Here is an 18750-nt window from a genome sequence, read left to right as displayed (position 1 = left end):
CAGTTAAACCGTTTTTGGTTTTACTGTGGGAGGGTTTCCGCTTACAGGTACTTTATCAAATGCTCTCCGTTTTGCGGAAAACGGAGTTTGTGCGTTTTGATCGCCTGCTGCGTGTGTGTTTATACTGATATCTCTGTACGTTTAGAAAGTAAACATCCGTGATGGAAAATTCGCTGTCTTTTACATGGTTCCGTTTCCAGATGAGAGAGCCGCGGCCTTGTGCTGTTCCGTACTTTGAGAGGTGCACCAAATGGCTTGCTAGGGGTGACATTAAAAATTGATATACGAAACAAAGGTGTGCGGTCATAGTTCCTCTTCCCTTGGTGTATATTACCCCGATCAACAATAGCTATAATAGAAATGACCTTAATGAATAATTAGAGGTGGAATTGACATTCATTTTTAATAGCTTACCCTCCGTGCAAATCTAAAACCACGCTGGAGAAGAGGAGATTCGGAATATAGCGAACAGGCTTAAGACAATTTAACAATGATTTAAGGATTTTTTAAAAAACATTTACTGCAGGTAGACAAATTGGGTTTTGTCTTATACGGAACAATTTTATAGTTCTACAAAACGCAGATAGGCAGTAATGGGAAGACGGCAATTGTGGCTGATGCAAAACGGAAAAGCGAAGTTTTATTGCTAATCAGCTCTTTAAAAACATTGACTAGTGATTATGTGCTTACAGTTTACATCATATTGGGTGTGCTGCCTGAGTGTACCACAATCCAGATCCATAACATAATTGCATTCATTAAAAAAAAAAACTAAAAAGATGAAAATGAGAGACTGAGATATTGAAATAGAAGGTCGTGATTAATTGGTATAGGGCATTCGATTAACAACCACACAGTATATACGTTTAAAATGCAAGTTTTGTAATACATTATATTCTATATGCACAATTAATTCAGTTTTATCTCAACCATTACAACTGGTAATCTGAAAAAAATTATAACCAGTGTTTTTTTTTCTATTGTGATTAATTTACGTATAAATACTGAATTATAAATATGTATTAATTTACATATATAAAGTACTTTTTGTAAACAAATAGGGCATGGAGAATATAATAGTAAGAAAATGAAGGTAATTTTGAATATTTTATACACATTATGTTGATCATTTTTACACACCTATTCATAGTGAAAACGTTTCTCATACATATCACTTGATAGTCTCTTAAGTAGCCTAACTCCATTAAATCCATTAGAATACAAAAGTGCAAACGTCATAAATACACCTATTCTTAAATTAAAAAACGAACAATTTGGAACTGAAAACATCCCTTTAGTGGGATATAATATGAAGCATTGACAGTCACACAAAATAACAACAGATAACAGAGACCGTTGAAAAGTACTCCATCGCTGTTGACCATCTTCCAGTATTTTCACATAAACAATAATCCTGCCCGCTACTTTTGTAGTGTCTGTTTTGCTAGCATCTGTAGCTCTTAGCTGAAAACAAAATGACATTCTTTTAAAAAGCGGTGATTTTTATTTCCAAGCCATCGCCTCCCGGGGGCTGCTGTTTTTGGATATACAGCGTCCCTCTTCGCAATGGTTATATTGCCTGTCTGAATATTTATATAACAATATTTTGGGTCCCGACACGCTCTCTTGAGATTCTAACGCCTGCAATCTGGAGCAAATCCCCCATTGCCAATCGAGCCAAAAACAACTCTTGATTATTAAAGCAACGAACGTCCACTAGTGACAAGTAATTTATTGAATCTTTTTGAATTATCCGAATTTAAATGTTTGTCCCTTTTTTGCGTCTCCGCATCTGGCCCGTGAGACCTGCACAGTTTTTTTTAATTGTTTGGTGTGACTACAAGTCATGCGTTATCGCCACTGTTTCACGCGCACGCGCTTGGCATTGTTTCTTCATTTCAGTCCGTGCTGTGTTTCTTTGTGTCTCCTTAAGTCCACTTTCCGCTGGAACCCCTTGCCGCAGAGGTCGCATCCGAACGGTTTGAAGCCCGTGTGCTTCCGGCTGTGAGTTATGAGATTGGAGCTCTGACTGAAGGCTTTCCCGCACACCTGGCATTTATGCGGCTTCTCGCCTGAAAAAAAGATATGAACCATCAAATTACAACCAGTTCCAATGTCATAACATTATCTCACAATTTCATAAATTATTTTCACACTTATTAAATCCAGATCTAAAGATTGCTTATATAGCTAATCATATTCCTATCTGTGTTTGACTGGGGCTTGACACATTCAGAAATCATCGCAGGGCTTTTTTCGGATCTCGCGTCGGCTTTTCTCGAGGGCATTGTACTTGGGAATTATAGGCTTTGTCTATTAGTAAGATGTCACTTTGATTTCGGCGACGTTTTAAACCAAGGCTACTTAAAGATCACACCATCAAATCATCTCCGGGAGAGCCAGACTAATAAACAGAGGCCGGATAAAACGCAGAGCCAGGCGGATTGGATTTCAGTCTTTTAGACAACAGAGACAGCTGACGATGTCATTGCCAAGTAGCATATACTTTGACACTTAATATAAGATGCTTTGGAAAAAGCTATCGAAACTGTATTAAAGCACATCGGACTAATCTACTTTAAATTCTCCAAAGCGCGGTGATGCCCCTACTCCCAGTCACTGCGTAAATACGCAATATAAATCCCCCGTTCCTTTTGGGCCTCCTTCACTCTGAATGCATAAGGTTCTCACACTACGTTTCGTTTCACCACATACATTATATGATGAGCCCGTGATTTCTGGGTATGTAGTCCTTGTTGTCTCGTGCCGACCTTTACCTGTATGAATGAAGGTGTGTTTCTTCATGTCGGACTTCTGGTGAAACCTTTTACCGCAGTACTGACAGGGGTAAGGACGGGTGTCAGAGTGGATCAGCAGATGGGTGGACAGGGTGGACGACCTTTTAAATGTTTTACCACAGATTTTGCAGTCAAAGCTCCTTTCCTAAAATGGGGGGGGGGGATAAAGTGCGTTAATATAATACAGTAGTGATTAATAACTCAGGAATACTATCAGATGTGTGGATGTATTACACATTTCTGTGAAAGCAAGCATCTGTAGGCAAGGCTTCTCGTGGGAAAGCATCCCCCACTGGTTACCTGAGAGTGAACGGCTTTATGCTGCTCCAGGCTGACCGCGTGCCCGAAGGTTTTCCCACACATTTCGCACGCGAAGGGTCTGGTCCCGCTGTGAGACCTGCGAACGTGCACCTCCAGACCGTGCGGCGTGGAGAACACCTACAGGGAAAGAGAGGTGGCTTTTAATAACATAATGACCGAATAGATGTCGCCAGGAAATTGCATACCGCCTTTCCAACAATTTAACTGATTCTCAATCCAATGAAGACTGGCATCTGATGAAATCACGTTAGCCACATCGACAAAGGAGCTGGTGTCTTTTTTATGTATTATTATTATTATTATTATTATTATTATTATTATTATTTTGGTGCCATTTGCATGCGCAGCAGTGTAGTGTAGAGATGTTTTAGAAGCAGGGCTTGGGCCCAAAATGTTGCTGGCTAGTTTCCCCAGCAAAGCACTGTTTCTGTAATCCTTGGACACTGCTACAGTAAATATCCATGTGTATAAACGGATAAAACGTACAAAATTGCTATGTGCGTCACTTAGCATGAGACCGCCTGCTAAGCAAAAAATGTTATGCATTGTCATTTTATGAACGAAAAAATGGTTTATTTTACGTTTATTAGTTTAAGTTTATGTTTTATGACAAAATGGACTGAAACCCTGACATTTACATATGATAAAATGTGGAACGGGTCTCCCAGCCCGTAATTATACTGGAATTAAATCGTTAATGCACAGTTAATTGCGGTCATTAAAGCTGATAGGCGGTGTTATCTGTACCTTACTGCACTTGATGCACTTGTAGGATCCGTTCAGCAAGAGGCGGGTGCAGAGCAGGTCTGACTCAGCCTTGATTTCTGGGACCTTGCTGTGCAGGCTGTGGTCCGAGTACAGCCCGGAGGCGTTGCTCCTCTCGAAGAGACCGCTTGCCGAACAGTAATCGCTGTAAAGTCCCGCCACCGAGCCCCGCTCGGTCAAGAGAGAAGCGTCGGTACCTCTGTCCCCGTAGATGCCCAGCGATGGACTGCGATCCAGGGTTATCGGGTGGTGGTGATACTGCTGCTGGACGAGATTCCTGAGCTCGGATCCCGAATAATTACTCCACGCATACGGTCGGAAGGGGATGGCGGGGTGGTGGGTTTCATCCACGGAGGGTGTGAAAGACTTTTCCGAATCTGCTGGAAAAATACAAACATCATGTGAGCTCTCCCAAGGAAATAAGTATGGAAGATCAGCTACAAGGACTTCGATTCTTCTAACAACTTACTGCTGTTTACTACAATTAATAATAGTTGTAGGCTAAATTATCATTAGCGTTTTTGTTGCCCCAGTTACCATGCAAGACGTCTTCCTATGGAATGCAGTCTCCACGAAAGTAAACCTCGTTGGAGTAAGAAAGTTGTCTTACCTGTGCTCATGTACAACACTAATGGAAAATATCATTGTCCCCTAATAATATTTAATAATTTAAGTTCAGAAAACAAGCGGCTCTCAGTGTCATACAGTCGTGTGCGCTATAAACGATGATTTCGTATGCTACATCAAACGCCTAGGGTCAGCGACATTTTTGCTGATTATTAAGATTAAAAATATTATTTTTATGAAAAGCAAAAACAAGATTACCTGGTGACGCAGAGGGTGACGGAGGCCTCCAGAAGTCTTCATAGTCCGAGGACCGGCCGCATACGCTGCCCTCGCAGCTGGGTGGTGACTTGGAGGAGAGGTCAGCGGTGTCTCCCATAGGGGACTCCGGGGAAATCCTGCCGCGAGCATTGGCGGCCAGGGCCCCCGAGCGGCATCTCAAATCCTCTGGAGCTTGGCTTTCTGATTATAAGGATGGAGGACCAAAGTTGAAAGGGATCCATTTCAATGCTTATTTGCTATCGCCCTGTCTACATCATTGCATTCAGAAGACATACTAAATGAGTAGTTTAATAAAGTATTTGATCTATGCGAACCGGTACATATTCACTATTATTTTCGTTTAATTTTAATTGTATCTGTTTAATCTTAAATATAACACATGGCATGTAAATATGCATTACAATCTAAATATTTGTAATGTTTTCCTACAGAAGACAGTTTTGGTTGAAAAAAAAAAAAACGTTTGAAATGTGCACATCTAGGATACATACGTTACCAACCAAAAAACATCATACATTTAAATCCAAACATGAGTGTTGTATTTCATAGTTGTATTAAATTGTACCCACTGTTGCCTTTGGAAAATTCAACAAAATATACCTCTACATAGGCAGTCTTAGTTTATAATGATAAAAAAAACTGCATACCTGCACACATATGAGTTAAAACAGCATCGAGTCCACTGTAGTCATCCTCCAAGGACCTGGGCTGGTGATAGCTGTGAGCGCGCTTGCTCTTCACCAAGAACGACCTCGGCATTTTCACTCCTTGCACTCGACTTCCAAAATCACTGGGGACTCGAGACTGCTGGTCCCACGGAGCTCGGCAGCGCTGTTTTTATCTCTGAAAAAAAAAATCTGAAGAAGATTGGTTGATAGCACCTCCAATATAAGGGATTTTCTGGCAGGAGACTGGGCGTGCGCAAAGCTTCTCTTCGTTTACCAGGTGTTATGAGGACAGGTGCCTGAAGAGGCAACTATCCCACAGGCCCTCGGGGCTTGTGATTGGTCCCTCCCAAAAACAAACGCGAGACAGTTCGTGAGATCCGACTGTATTACCAGGGGGGAATTTACACTGATGGCAATCTGGATAAGTGACACAGTGCTTTATCACTTTGTTACTCAATCCGGCAGCACCAGTAAAGAGAGGAAACTCGCAGAGAAGAGTGTGTGTGCGTGGCGGGGGGTGGGCTGTTGCTAAGAGTGATTGTGATCACCGCAATTGGCTCTTACAGCGCGGTATGCTTACTCTGTATAAAAACAATAATACTAATAATAATCATAATTGTGGTAGGGATGGGGTCACACGCACCAATTAGGCAACAACTCTGTAGCATCTACAGGCATTTACTCATGTTTCCCTCCCTTAAATGTGGCTGTGGCCCTTTTTATTTTTTTTTTTAATGAGTGTTAGGTTTTTCGACCTCATCCTATTATGAAAGTTTCTGTTCTTCATTTACTGAATTTAAATCACAAATTTTAAATGAGTGAAATAAAAGTGGGCTCATTTAATTTAAGGGTTAGCTGATATGTAGCTAGTTGGTATAAATAATAAATTAGCTGAAAGTAATGCAGAATATAAAGTCTTAACACAATTTTATGCTTTAACTATAATTTGTAAAATGATATACAAATGGAAGCTCTGTCTCCAAGGGCTTTGTTACAACAACGGCTACCAGAATAATCAGTTCGCTTCTTCGATATTTCTGTTTTCTTATTTAAAACCGTCATGGTAATAGTTAAGAATTAATTATCATGTGTACAATTAGTTGTTAATTTCTGTCCACAACGTTCTCATTACTACTAGGCTTTTGGCAGTTACATCTTCGTTTTTCACAGGGGTAATGCCAAGGCTGAGAGAAACTGTTTTGAGCGACCGGCTCAAAACGTCCTCTGAATATCAGAACATTTTGTGCATGTGTGACTTGTATGTCGGCAGTCCTACAGTGTAAGTGTAAGGAACCAATAAATTTCTAAGAATTGATGGCAGCTCAGCGAAACGCGCCTAAAGCACGTTAGTCGAAGTATGTCTAAATGCTTCTATAGGGATGTACTTGTGCTACTTACAAGTGTCACTTGTGCTACAGTTCAGTTTCAACATAATGTATTTTTAAATGTAGGCACCATTTGCCTGAAACATCTATGTTTGTTCATGTGACAGGCGTCCTTATCCTGAGCGACCTGCAAAACAATGCAAAGAACTCCGTATGGCAGGCCATAATCTCTCGGCTATGCAACAGTAACGCAGACTGCGACAACCAAACCCTGCATATAATTAAAACTGAATAGCTATGTTTTACAAACGAACCGTTTATATTCGCTCATGACATGAGATGGTCTTATGGTAAAAATCGTATAACCTCAGATGTAAGTATGTTTCGGTCCTTCTGGGATTTGCAATAAAACTCAGGATGGCTCGCCCAAAAAAGGTGAGGGGAATTTAGCAAACAAAACATATACAGTCACGTCTCACATATAGTTTTTCGTTATGATGCGCTTATCGCGTGGGCTTCACGAGTTTCCATGAAGAAGCACATAATTTCAGGTAAACTAAATTGGACACGAGACGCTCGCATGCGCCCACATGCGATAGTCCCACCTCTGCAGTCTCGAGTTTCGTCCTGGATTACGTATGCGCTCTAAGTAAACAGAGCTGCCTTGTTCGCAGCTCACGCAGACTGGCCGCCGATAATATCCACTCAAATTATGCACACAGAGGCTTGCATTCACATGACACGACAGACTGCAAGTGGGGACCAGAGCTATTCCTTTACACGGCCGGTGATGGCGCGTGCCGCTCTTTTCATCCTGCAGTCGCTGAACCGGAGTTCCTTTCAGTATACCTGTTCGACCTAAACCGGAAAAAATATTAACTTCTGTTCTCTTCTAAGGAGCGATAGTATAAGGCATGGACACACCATACTATAAACCATGCCTGGAAAATCATTTATATGTTTCCCCATTTTTCGTTAAATGCTGAAACAATTTTAAGTATTTCCTTCAAAATACATCTCTCAGTGAAGTTAAGGCTATGCCATATGTTTGTCGTAACATGCTGAGATAATTGATGACCCACTGTCATACATCGTCAAAAATGTTCATGAAACATGGAACTTTCACTTGGTTTAGTACAACCTTTTACACGGCACTCCGTCAATCACCAATGCTCCGCTGGATATCAAAGCCATTTGATACGTTTCTTGAAATTAATATCTGACGAGACTCGAGGCAGCAACGTGTGCCCTCTGTTGATTTGTTGAGAAGATATGGCTGTGCACATGGAAACGCAACGCAAAGAACAAGACAGTCCGATTGCAAGCGTCCTGTCCTGGAAGCACCCCAAAGCTCTTTTTAAAGGGAATGTACATCACCTCTTTTTCCGTGCACGTGCACGATGCACTGAGCCACTTCGCGTCAGCGGTAAGAATCATACAATCACATAAGATTATGAAAATTGACAGTCGTCGCATGACCAGTCCATTGGGTATTATCCTTTATCCAGAATTTAGACTATTCTATAATTTATCCTCAGACAGACCTACCCGTCCCAAAATCTGAAAGCAGTGCTTGATGTCAAATGAAATCATTGCTGAAGTGTTAAGCCCTGTATCCAAGGTCGCCCGGAGGCAACATAGAATCAGCTACAATAAATATGGGAAAACACTGAGATACACCACCTGCGAGTACACGGCTTTTTGATAACGCACTCAAAACACATGCAGGATACTCACAGCGACTCAACGATACTTCATCATGCTCTTTCCCTCCCTCTAAAATATTTTCAGAATTTTAAAAACTGATGAACACAGGGAAATTTTATTAATTAGCAGTCACCTGTATCGCATGTTCGAGTTATGCACAATTTAGAAAATAATTGAAACAATTTCGTCAAATTCAGTTTTCAGTACTGACTAGGTATACTGCAAGGTAGCTTGGCTATTTAAACGTTTCCCTCACGTGTATTTTAATTGTAAGCTGTTTCACATCATCACAATCTTTGGCCCATCTCTGACAAATACTAGACCAAAAGCTGGCAGCTGAACGCATCAATGTCAGAGCTGAAGTGTTTTTGCAAATTCGAGCTTTGAGCGCAGAATTACTATCGGAGTTCACAAAAGTTATGCACACCTCGAAAATGGAGAATTAGTGCAGATGATACGACTTCAAATGGAATTAAATCAAGATACTGAATTATAACCGTTGGAAAAACCCGCGGAATGTATTTTGGGCACGAATTTGTGTTCTAAAAACTGTGGAGGAATGCGCTAGTAACCGTAAATAGCTTTACTTTATTCGTGGCATCAAGTGAACACCCACAGCGTATTACATTGTAACACGCTGTCAGAATATAAAGCTTCCAAAGGAATTAAGGCTTACCTGTGGAGCCAAGTGCCCACTCTAATCTCAGTTTTTCTGCACAGGTAGGATGAAGTGTTCCCTAGTGTTGCGTTGTCCTGTCTGAGTATGTAGCTCCTCAAGTTCGGCCCCTAAATATGAGAGCACCGCTAGAGAACTTCCTGAACGTTAAATTTCTGCAATACGTTTCATAAGCAAACGTGAGAGACGCCAGGGTTGTGTCGTTTTTTTTTTTTAAGTCTCCGAAATCAAAACAAATTTCCGCTGCTTTGACTGTGGATTTATTATACTATCATGAACAGTGGAAATTTTTTTAGACGTCATCTCTTAAATTTCAAAGAGAAAGCACCCGGTGTTTAACGCACAGATTTATCATCCGATCTCCATTTTTTAACGCCTAACTGCTACATATCCCTGCTCAGTTTTCTTCTTCCCTGCACTCTACAGGCGTGTTGTATAATTAATAAAAAGAGCTAGAACACGGCTGAGTTATGCATTACCGTTATTCTGTGCTCACCAGAAAGTGCTTCTGAGTAATTTAATTTTGCACGGTAAAATTATTGCTTCATATCTCCATTGGCTTCAGAGTAACAAAAAATGCAGAGTTGGTTAATTGTGGGGAAAATTCGGTCAAATGTAAATTGTAAATTCATATATGTACCTGACGATATAATAGCACTCATGCATTGTGATCTGCGTTCATATTTGTTTTCATAAGAATACAGTGCTTCACTTACATCTTAATTACCGCTAATATTGAAACCATTAGCTTACAATATCAATATCCCTGGTGGCCCAACGCAACCAGCTCATTTTAGGTGTGCAAAGACTGTGGCTATTATTCTATACCGGAAGAATCTGTTACTCAGTCAGACTCCCACTAACAGCTCTGGCGTAACTTCAAGGGCTCGATTTGGTTATTTTCTCATTTCCTTCTCGGCGCAGGTGGTTTTATATTTGGACCAGTAGGCGGGGTTGTGTGTTTTTTAAACGATATTCCCAAAATTAAAACATTATTCCAGATTTATTCTTAGCCAAGACTTTACCTACACACCACTTCCCAGCATATTGCTAAACCGATCCCGTGCATGTGTAAAGATTTTATATTTGTCTTTAATATCATGTTGTGCCACCAGGCCTCCAGGTAACACAGTTAGGTGCAGCCTCTTGGGCAGTTTCGTGTGTCTCAACGACACTTTTTAACCTATGCGCCTGCAGCAAAGACGCAACAAAAAAAAGAACAAATTATGTGTCTTGGGATGCGCAACTTTACAGCGCCAGTTGGTTCGGGTTTTGGGGTTTGGGGGAGGGGGGGTGATTCGTACGCCGCTTCATATACTATTACAATACAATATGTCTGAATGAAATTCTATCAGGCAAATGAACAGCACTTTTATTGTTATATGTCCTGGCAAAATTTGCTCTCAGCTGCCATAGGTCTTCACGCTGATCGGAAGAGCTACTGTCAGGGAAGCTGTTTGCGTCCGGTTGGAGATACACAGACAGAAAACAGTGGTTTGGTCATTTAATTATGGACGGTTTTTTTAAGTAGGGGATTTCTGTAATCCTTTTTCACACATCTTTTTCATCTGACGTAGCATAATTATAACCTTGATGAATGGCATAAATTTATCTGAAAGGAAACTGATGGCTCGTTATTTAGAAACCTATAAACGTCTTGAAAATTCCCCCACAGCTTGACAGATTCATCCTGTAGCATTCTGTGCTAATCGTCACCGTGCGTTAGGCCTTCTCTGTCCACCCTACAGACTCTACTCTTAATAATAGATGGCATGCATCATTCCAGACATCACAGAGATACAGACACTAAAACAGTTTTATTAAATAAGGAACATTTTATTTTTAAACAACACACACATAGTGTCTTTTAAGTATGAGTTCTGAAATGTGTCCAATTTGGTAGTGTTACCAGTGTTACCAGGCAGGTAATGCATCAAAGAGAAGTTTCTCTCTCTCCAGCTGCTGGTGAGTTTTCTGTCAGGAGCCACAGCCTGTCCAGGCCACACCCTCCACATCACACCCCCCCCCCCCCCCCCCCCCCATTCTTCCATCGCTGTTGTTACTACAAACCACATTCAGGTGTGCTAGAGCCGTTACAGTGAATCTGCGGAATGGATTCAGGATCTAATTACGAGCGGTGGCTCAGTCATCGTGATCTGCTGCCCTTAAGGTTTTCATTCAGACTCATTCAGTGAGGCTTAATCAAACCCAAGGAGCCCAGATTGGGGTGCTGTGTGTAATTGGGCAGGAGGCATGTTATATACATTACAACGGACAGGATATTTCTTAATGTACACCAAGTACATTATGGCAGGGTCTCACGCAATGCCAGTCAAGCACTGGGGGGAGAAAGTCAGGAGTACTGACACATGCACAATTCAAATCAACACATTTTATAGCTGTCAAAACATGGAAATGGAAAACCCTCCCCAAATGAGAAGCTGAAGACGCCATTTCAGTTATCAGCGATGTATACCTGCATTTCATTTAAAAACAAACAAAAAAACATTATGTACATGTATAAAGGAATAAAACAGGCCATCCTGGCTACATAGTATTAATCTGGGATTTTTATATATATATATTTTATGATTTGACTGTACCTCCCTTTCTACTGTATCACAGTAAATATTCCCTTGACTGTCACAGGTAACGTGCAAATAGGCATCATATGTACATATAACAAGTCATCATTGGATCCGTAAAAGCAGACTTTTCAGAAACACACACAGTGCTCATTTTACCTGCTGGATATCTCTGTGTACCAGAATGTGGTTTACTGTTAAAATGTCTGTATGACTGTAGCAAGAAGGTCCTATTTGCAAAGAGCTGAGAATGTGGAATTGAGAAAAAAAGGGCATTAAAATAACACACAAAAATGCCACTTAAGAGTGAAGGAGTGTTTAAACTTGATCATGTACTTTTTTTATTAACTGGCACCAGCTGACTGCTGTTGTGATTCAGAAGGGATCATAGCTAATTGAGTGTGCTATGATATGCAACTATGAAACTGATCATAATTTCATAAGTTTGCCTGTGTTTGCCTGTACATCAGTCATCTCCAGAGCTGTATGTACACTTGTTTGCATACATACATTACATACAATTTCTTGTTAGCCTCCCCATTCAACAATGTTGAAAATTTCCATAAATAACATTTGTTTACAAAAAAAACGTTTTTCTCTAAGCTTTAACCTCTTTTTGCATGAGATCACAATGCATTAAGGAGTGAAATGTCCCTTTAAAACTCAATTGTACAATAGATGATAAAAAGCAGAATATCTGTAATATTATATAAAAGGTTTCAAGTATATGTGATGATATTGATACAGAACAAAATATGAATGAACACTAAATATATACAAAGATACAGATCCCTATTGACCGTTTCGGCTGCTGACACCAAAGCGCCAAATAAGTGTCTAAAAGACGTACACTTCTCAAATTCATGTTGAGTTTAATGCATGATATGGATGACTCCACTAAGACCACTACACGCAGTCCCTTTTTTTTTTTTAGGATTTCTTTTACCTAAAAGCATTTTAGATCGTTGTTTAATTCACACATTTATCATGCTGTGTGAATTAGCTTGCGGTGGACTGTTGTTGTACACAATTATGCATCGCCCAAAAAAAAAGGCGAACGTAAAATATTTTTAAAAATACACACAGTAAAACTTTGTCATCATCAAGCAAAAACAAAAAAACAAAAAGCTATTGCACAAGGTCTCTCTCTTGGTGTTGTACCTGGAACAGGGTGTGTGCATGTGTTCCCTGGAGCCTAGACTTCACCCCGGTCTTCCTTAGTGTTCATATGGGGCCTGTAGAGGCTCTTGCTGTCTTGAAAAGAAGAGGCCTGTACATTAATACTGCCAGCCCCCATGTCTCTCTATCCCACCAATTCCATCAGAGTCCATGGACTGGTGATGATATGTACGTCGGACTGATTTTGGCAAAAGTAAGGCAGACGCAATCACAAATATAAAACAAACAAACAAAAAAAAACAGGTGCGACGCCGTCTCTCAAGCTACTCTCCACGGTTTTAAGAACAGTTCCTCACACCATTAAGTTGTACACACCATGACGTTGTACACATATCTGGAGGAGGGAAATGTTGTTGTTGTTGTTGTAGTAGAAGTGCCCCCCCTCCCCCCAAAGTCCCACTGATGAATAGAGAATAAAAAATCCTCCTCTAGCTCTCAAGCGTGAGAGCACCGCCCTGCTGGCGGTCACACAGTGGTGGTCTTGCGGCTTTTCTGGGCCTGGCTGTCGGCGGTAGAAACGGAGAGGTGGAGGCCGTCCTCCTCGGGATCGCTGTCCGTGTCGACCATGTTAGAGTGGAGTACGATTCGGCTGGAGTTCCTCTGTGGCTCGTAGGGGGACGGGAGGTCGCAGGGGTCACCCTTGCTCGTGTCCTCATCCGAGGATTGGTACAGCTCCTCGTCCCCCATGTAGTGACTCACGATGTGGATGCCGTCAAAAGTGGGCTGGCTGGACACCGCTCTCTGGCCCCGCAGGCATCGGATCTGGGGAGAAGAGAGAATCGGCGAACCTTAGAGGAAGAACAGACACACGGTCCCCCAAGGAATGGAATATGAAGACGCACAAGTGACATGGCATGTAAACGACACGTCTTCACAGCGTCACCGTCAGCATGCAGCGCGGCCGTACTTCCAGCTTGTTCACGCAACAGCAAGATCGAATCACGACAAAAGAATGAAATAACTTAAATGTTTTCAAACGATATAAATAAATAAACCAAAAAACACTGAGATTGGAGGATAAAATTCCAGGTCATTCCCTCAAAACAGAAAACGCATGCGATGGACTTCATTCAAGCAAACAAATGCAGAGGCAAGCTAAAATTCTGTAGCACGTCAACGTCGCATTCAAACTCGTAAACTCCAAAACTCAAACACAAAGACCATAAAAACCTGGTGCAGTGTTCAATGATGTGAGAGTAAAGAGAGCTCAGACTGGACATGGGCAGAAAAAGCAATATTCATCCAGTCATGGCCAGCTTTTACCTGGTACCAGTTCTTACCTGGTACAGACTGTGTCACCAGGACAGACATGTGGGGGAGAGAGGCAGTGACAATGGCAGTTTAGAGAAATGGTGATATATCATACCGCGTCCCATTAAACAAAATGGGGAAGGCTGTGAGGTTGTCTGTCCTGCATCACAGTCTGGCCTGCCATGTTCATGCAAAGTCATTCTCAGCTATTGGCAGCAGTGTAGCATAGTGGTAAGGAGTGGGGCTTGTAACTGTAAGGTTGCTGGTTCAATTCCACGCTGGGGCACTGCCGTTGTACTCTTTGGCAAGGTACGTAACCCACAATTGTCTCAGTAAATATCGAGCTATATAAAGGGATAACATTTAAAAACTAACTTATGCAAGTCGCCCTGGATAAAAACGTCTGCTAAATGACAATGTAATGTAAATGTGATGTTCTAGACATTAGCACCTGCTCTGATCGCTGAAACGCACCAGAAACTCTTCTCCTTTAGTTTTAACGAAAGGTTACGCAGTATCTAGTGCAGCAGTAGAACACATTCAAATCCTGCATGTATGAAGGCTTCTCGCCTAGAGGAGCACGATCATCAAAATCAAAACCATAGCAGACATGTACATTTTTTTTTTTAAATTCAGGTAATCATACAAAATGCATTTAGTTTTCTCAAATATTTTCAATGTTCACTGAAGATGTGCTATAAGCACCACTGTCAAATTTGGTTTCATTCAAAAAGGAAGCAGCGGCATTATGACTATCAGAGTGGCAGAACAGGTACAGCAAAGGGCATGTGAGTGCATACAGCTTTAGCCTGTGATTCCTGACAGATGGCTTTCTGCTCTTAACTGCTCCGCTCGTTAACTGAATGCACTGAAGCTGGGCTGAATACATCCTTTTAACTTCTGTTGTGTTACAATAATAAACCTCAAATATTACAGCACGTGTCTCTATTTTTGTTTACACCCTCTAGAAAGATACACACTGCAGGAAGCTTAGCACATGGTTCTCAGTAGACGCAAGGGCACACAAAATAACGACATAATTTGGGCTTTGTAAATCAGTCTTAATTGCCAAGACTTTTTGGCTTGTTTGGAGAGCATCTAGCCCTGAATAGTCCCTGAAAAGTCCCTGGGAGATCCTGTTGTAGGGATGTACAGTAGGTGGGAAGAACTTGTCATATTTGTGATTGTTTTGTTTTAACTAATAACATAACAGTCCAACTGGTTTGCTTTACACACTTACCATTAAGTGTTTGAGTTTGACTTGGGCAAGCATCCAACCTCTCAATCTCTCCCCCCTTGGGCAAGCATCCAACCTCTCAACCCCCCCATCACGCATGCAAAAACCAGATCAAAGGATGCATTTGCAAAAAAAAAAATCAGCTTCAGATATTTGCAAGGTTGATAGGAAGTTTTTCACAGAGTAAAGTAAACAACACGTATGCCTGTTGTATTGAGTAGAGAAGTCAAGAGCACAGAGTCTCGAATCTAGTGTAAACGTGACAAATTGTAACTCACCGGTTTTGGTGAGTCAGAACAGGAAACCAAGTATAGGAGCCTTCACGGACATAACAGGTCATCACTTCTTGATCTTTGTGAGATTAGTCAAAGTCTGGTTTTGCTCACAGTCCCTGTGGCTGGTGGTAGTGGTGCTGCTCTTTAGAGAATACGTGATTGAAATAGCAGCAGAGAGACGCAGTGATGGTTCTTCGCGTTCTTCCTCTGACATTTTGAGCCCTGTTGCACTGCGCTGTGGTAGTTTAGAAATAAATGTACGCGCTTGAGTCTTGCACCTCTCGACATCCAATCTATTTCTGTAGTTCAAACCGACACTCTTCTGTCTGTAGAAGATGCATCCTACTGACCAGATAGCAAGTGTGTGACTGCATCTCCTTAAGATTGTAAATGGAGGGACTCACGTTAGCAGCTTCATGTGTTCTCAATTCATTACCGCATACATGTGCCTTTAAAGAAACGCAGGGTTATAAAATCTAGCAACTCAGTGACGGCACAAATGGCTCTGCATGGCTTATTTAACCGTTTTTCTTTTTTACATTCATGTTTCAAAGTTTCTCCAACTGTCACAGAATTCCCTTCAGAGCTACCGGCTACAGCTGCTGGCTTTGAAGGAACCTCCACAAAAAAAAAAAAAAAAAAATGCGTAATTGCAGACTTTGTGAGTCAGTGTGTAGTAAGATGACCTCAAAGGAGAGACATGGTGTGCTGTACCAATTTGGGGCTGGGTCAAACATACTCCAGTGAGGGGAACATATGGGGTGAAGGACTCCTAGTGTGGGATGGGGTGGGGGGGACCAAGTGTCCTACACTACGGGGGGGGGGATGGGGAGGGGGGGCTTGGGACACGCCCACACCTCTCAGCTGCCAGGGTGTGGCTACTGACAGCACACAGATCACCCCTTATTGGATGCAACTTCATATGCCTGATCCCGTCATCTACCTCCGGCTCATGCTGCAGGTTAGTGCTGGCATCGAGGGAGCTGAGCCACTCAGGAGCAAACCCCACTGTCCCTAGCATAACAAAAACAAAAGCATGATGACTTTTTTGTAAATGCTTCAAGCCCTACCGCTGTCGTTTGTAAAGCAGAACCCTTTTCACCTTACTGCCAAAGGTATCACAATTAGTTACATGGAGAAGTTTGCAAGTACCGCCACAGGTAAACATCTGTACCACAAGCAACCACCAGTTTCACAACACCGGTAAACTATTTTCATACATTTTACATTCTAGATGCACGTTTGGGTTTTTTTTTTTTTTTTAAACTTCAGTTGTAACCTTTAGTATAGGAGCTTCTGCCGCTGCACATCTGCAACACATTTAGCTCAGGCTGTGAGAAAGAGGCAGAGGAGCAGGAGCCGAGAGCTGCTCAGAGTGTCTGTAAACCACATGACCTCTCGGAGAGCGCTATCTTATCACCTCACTCGTTCCTTTCACCCGCCGTAACCACTTAAATCAGACGGCACAGGCCAGGGACACAGGCTGCGTGACACGTACTGACAATCAGACGGAGCTCTCAGGCGCCCCAGTCAAAAAACCTCCAGCCTGGGGAGGGGGGTGGGGTGGTGAAGGAGACTGTCCCTCACCCTGCCCACCTGCTCTCCGGAGATAGGGCAGTCTGGAGCAACACAATGCATGATTTACAACTGCTGAAATTTTAACCACAAGCCACTTTTTCTTCTTTTTTGGTTAAAATCTTGACTGCATCCTCCCTAGTAAATCGTTGATTGGCAGGGGAAAAACAAGAGAGGTTCAGTTAAAGGGTTGAGCTTTATGTCTGTGGGTGGTGGCTATTTAACATGGGGTTTCCTGACCATATTTACTGATTTAATTTTTCACTGATTATTTATTACTGTGGTCAGACTGGTTGCCCCACCTGAGATGGCAAATTTAAAGCGACAAATTCTGTGTCTGAAATTTGGTTTTAATGATAATTAATCTCCTTAACACAGTTTAGTAGAGACTAGCTGGAGTACACGGTATTAAAATAATGGAAACCTAACAAAGCAGTGTCTTTTTCCATGTGGCTTCAGGTCTGAATAACAGAATGTGAATACAGATTCCCAACAACATCTTTTAAGATTCAAACATAATCAATGCAGAGGTGGGGAATTAGCCGATTCCGAGGTCACATTTCACCACATTCCTTAAGCGGAAACTTGTGAACAGCAGCGTTCAATGGCCGGTCCACATGAGAAACTTCAGAATTAGGTAATGACTAATTTCAAAACATGGGACTTGCACAACTCTGATATTTAATAGGAAGGGAAGTTATTTATGTCTACAGAGTGAACAAATGTTGCAAGGAGTCTGGGGACCTAACAGGTTGAGCCGTTTGGTCATGCCGCATTCTGACACAGCTAAGTCATTCAACGTCAGTCCATCTTTTTAAGATGGTAGTTGTGTTTTAACATGTTTTCAGATGCAAGGGTTGAAAGACTTCAAAGCTGCGGCTGAAGGATGATTCAGACTCATATTTACAGTGGGTTCAGACGAGCGGTGCAGAAATTACTGCATTCTTTGAGCACCAACTACCATATTTGGCTGCAGTGTGTGCCCTGTTTGAGTCTTTCACCAACATATACAGGGGGTGGCCAAAGTAATGGAAACACTAAACAATATATGAATATTTATTAACTAATAACGAGATTGGCTTTCCTTTGGCTTCAGAACAGCTTCAATCATCCCTAGAATGCTGTTAAACAGGTCTTGAACTGGTTCTAGTGGTATACTGAACCAAAAGGAGGAAAGCTGCAAGTTCCTTCAGAAATGAAGAGTGAATATCTACTCCACACTCTACTTTCCAGAACATCTCATAAAAGGTCAATAATGTTTGCATCTGGTGATTGGGGAGGCAATGGAAGTTATTTGACTTCATCCTGGTGTTCATGAAACCACTCTTGAATCTCTTTAAGTAGTGTGTATCATCATCTCAGAATAGGAAACAATATTTGTACCACAGAGTGCACCTGGTTGGCTTCATATCATTGGCTGTAGTTATACCATGCAGAGTAACAATCATACCCAGTGACTCCTACAAGATGGCTGCCCATACATGACAAATCGCCCACCATATGCACCAGTCGGGAACCAACTGTTCTCACCAGGTTATGCCT

The 18750-nt window shown here is 41.8% G+C and overlaps 2 protein-coding genes across 8 annotated transcripts in view; both read right to left on the bottom strand.

Annotated features, from left to right (window-relative positions):
- Positions 1-1790: 1790 nt before the first annotated feature.
- Positions 1791-5489, bottom strand: gfi1aa (growth factor independent 1A transcription repressor a). Its single transcript, XM_036553796.1, has 6 exons — positions 5378-5489; positions 4710-4910; positions 3867-4261; positions 3099-3236; positions 2778-2943; positions 1791-2072 (listed from the first exon to the last, which is right to left on the bottom strand). Exons 1-6 carry the CDS (start codon positions 5487-5489, stop codon positions 1894-1896), a joined length of 1191 nt encoding a protein of 396 aa, XP_036409689.1. The 3' UTR covers positions 1791-1893.
- Positions 5490-11154: 5665 nt separating this feature from the next.
- evi5a (ecotropic viral integration site 5a) overlaps positions 11155-18750 on the bottom strand; it is a 62581-nt gene continuing 54985 nt past the window's right edge. For 6 of the 7 annotated variants that reach the window (XM_036553794.1, XM_036553795.1, XM_036553788.1 and 3 more), the window contains one exon: positions 11155-13632. In XM_036553794.1, coding sequence (XP_036409687.1) covers positions 13336-13632 — 297 coding nt within the window. In that variant the 3' untranslated portion in view covers positions 11155-13335. Of the gene's footprint in view, positions 13633-14150; positions 14161-18750 lie in introns of all 7 variants that reach the window. The other variant, XM_036553793.1, reaches the window with a different exon arrangement.

The sequence above is a fragment of the Megalops cyprinoides genome, chromosome 20 (genome assembly GCF_013368585.1).
Source record: "Megalops cyprinoides isolate fMegCyp1 chromosome 20, fMegCyp1.pri, whole genome shotgun sequence".
Lineage (NCBI taxonomy): Eukaryota > Metazoa > Chordata > Actinopteri > Elopiformes > Megalopidae > Megalops > Megalops cyprinoides.
Note: the sequence above shows the minus strand (reverse complement) of the source record. Positions and strands in the feature narration are given on the sequence as shown.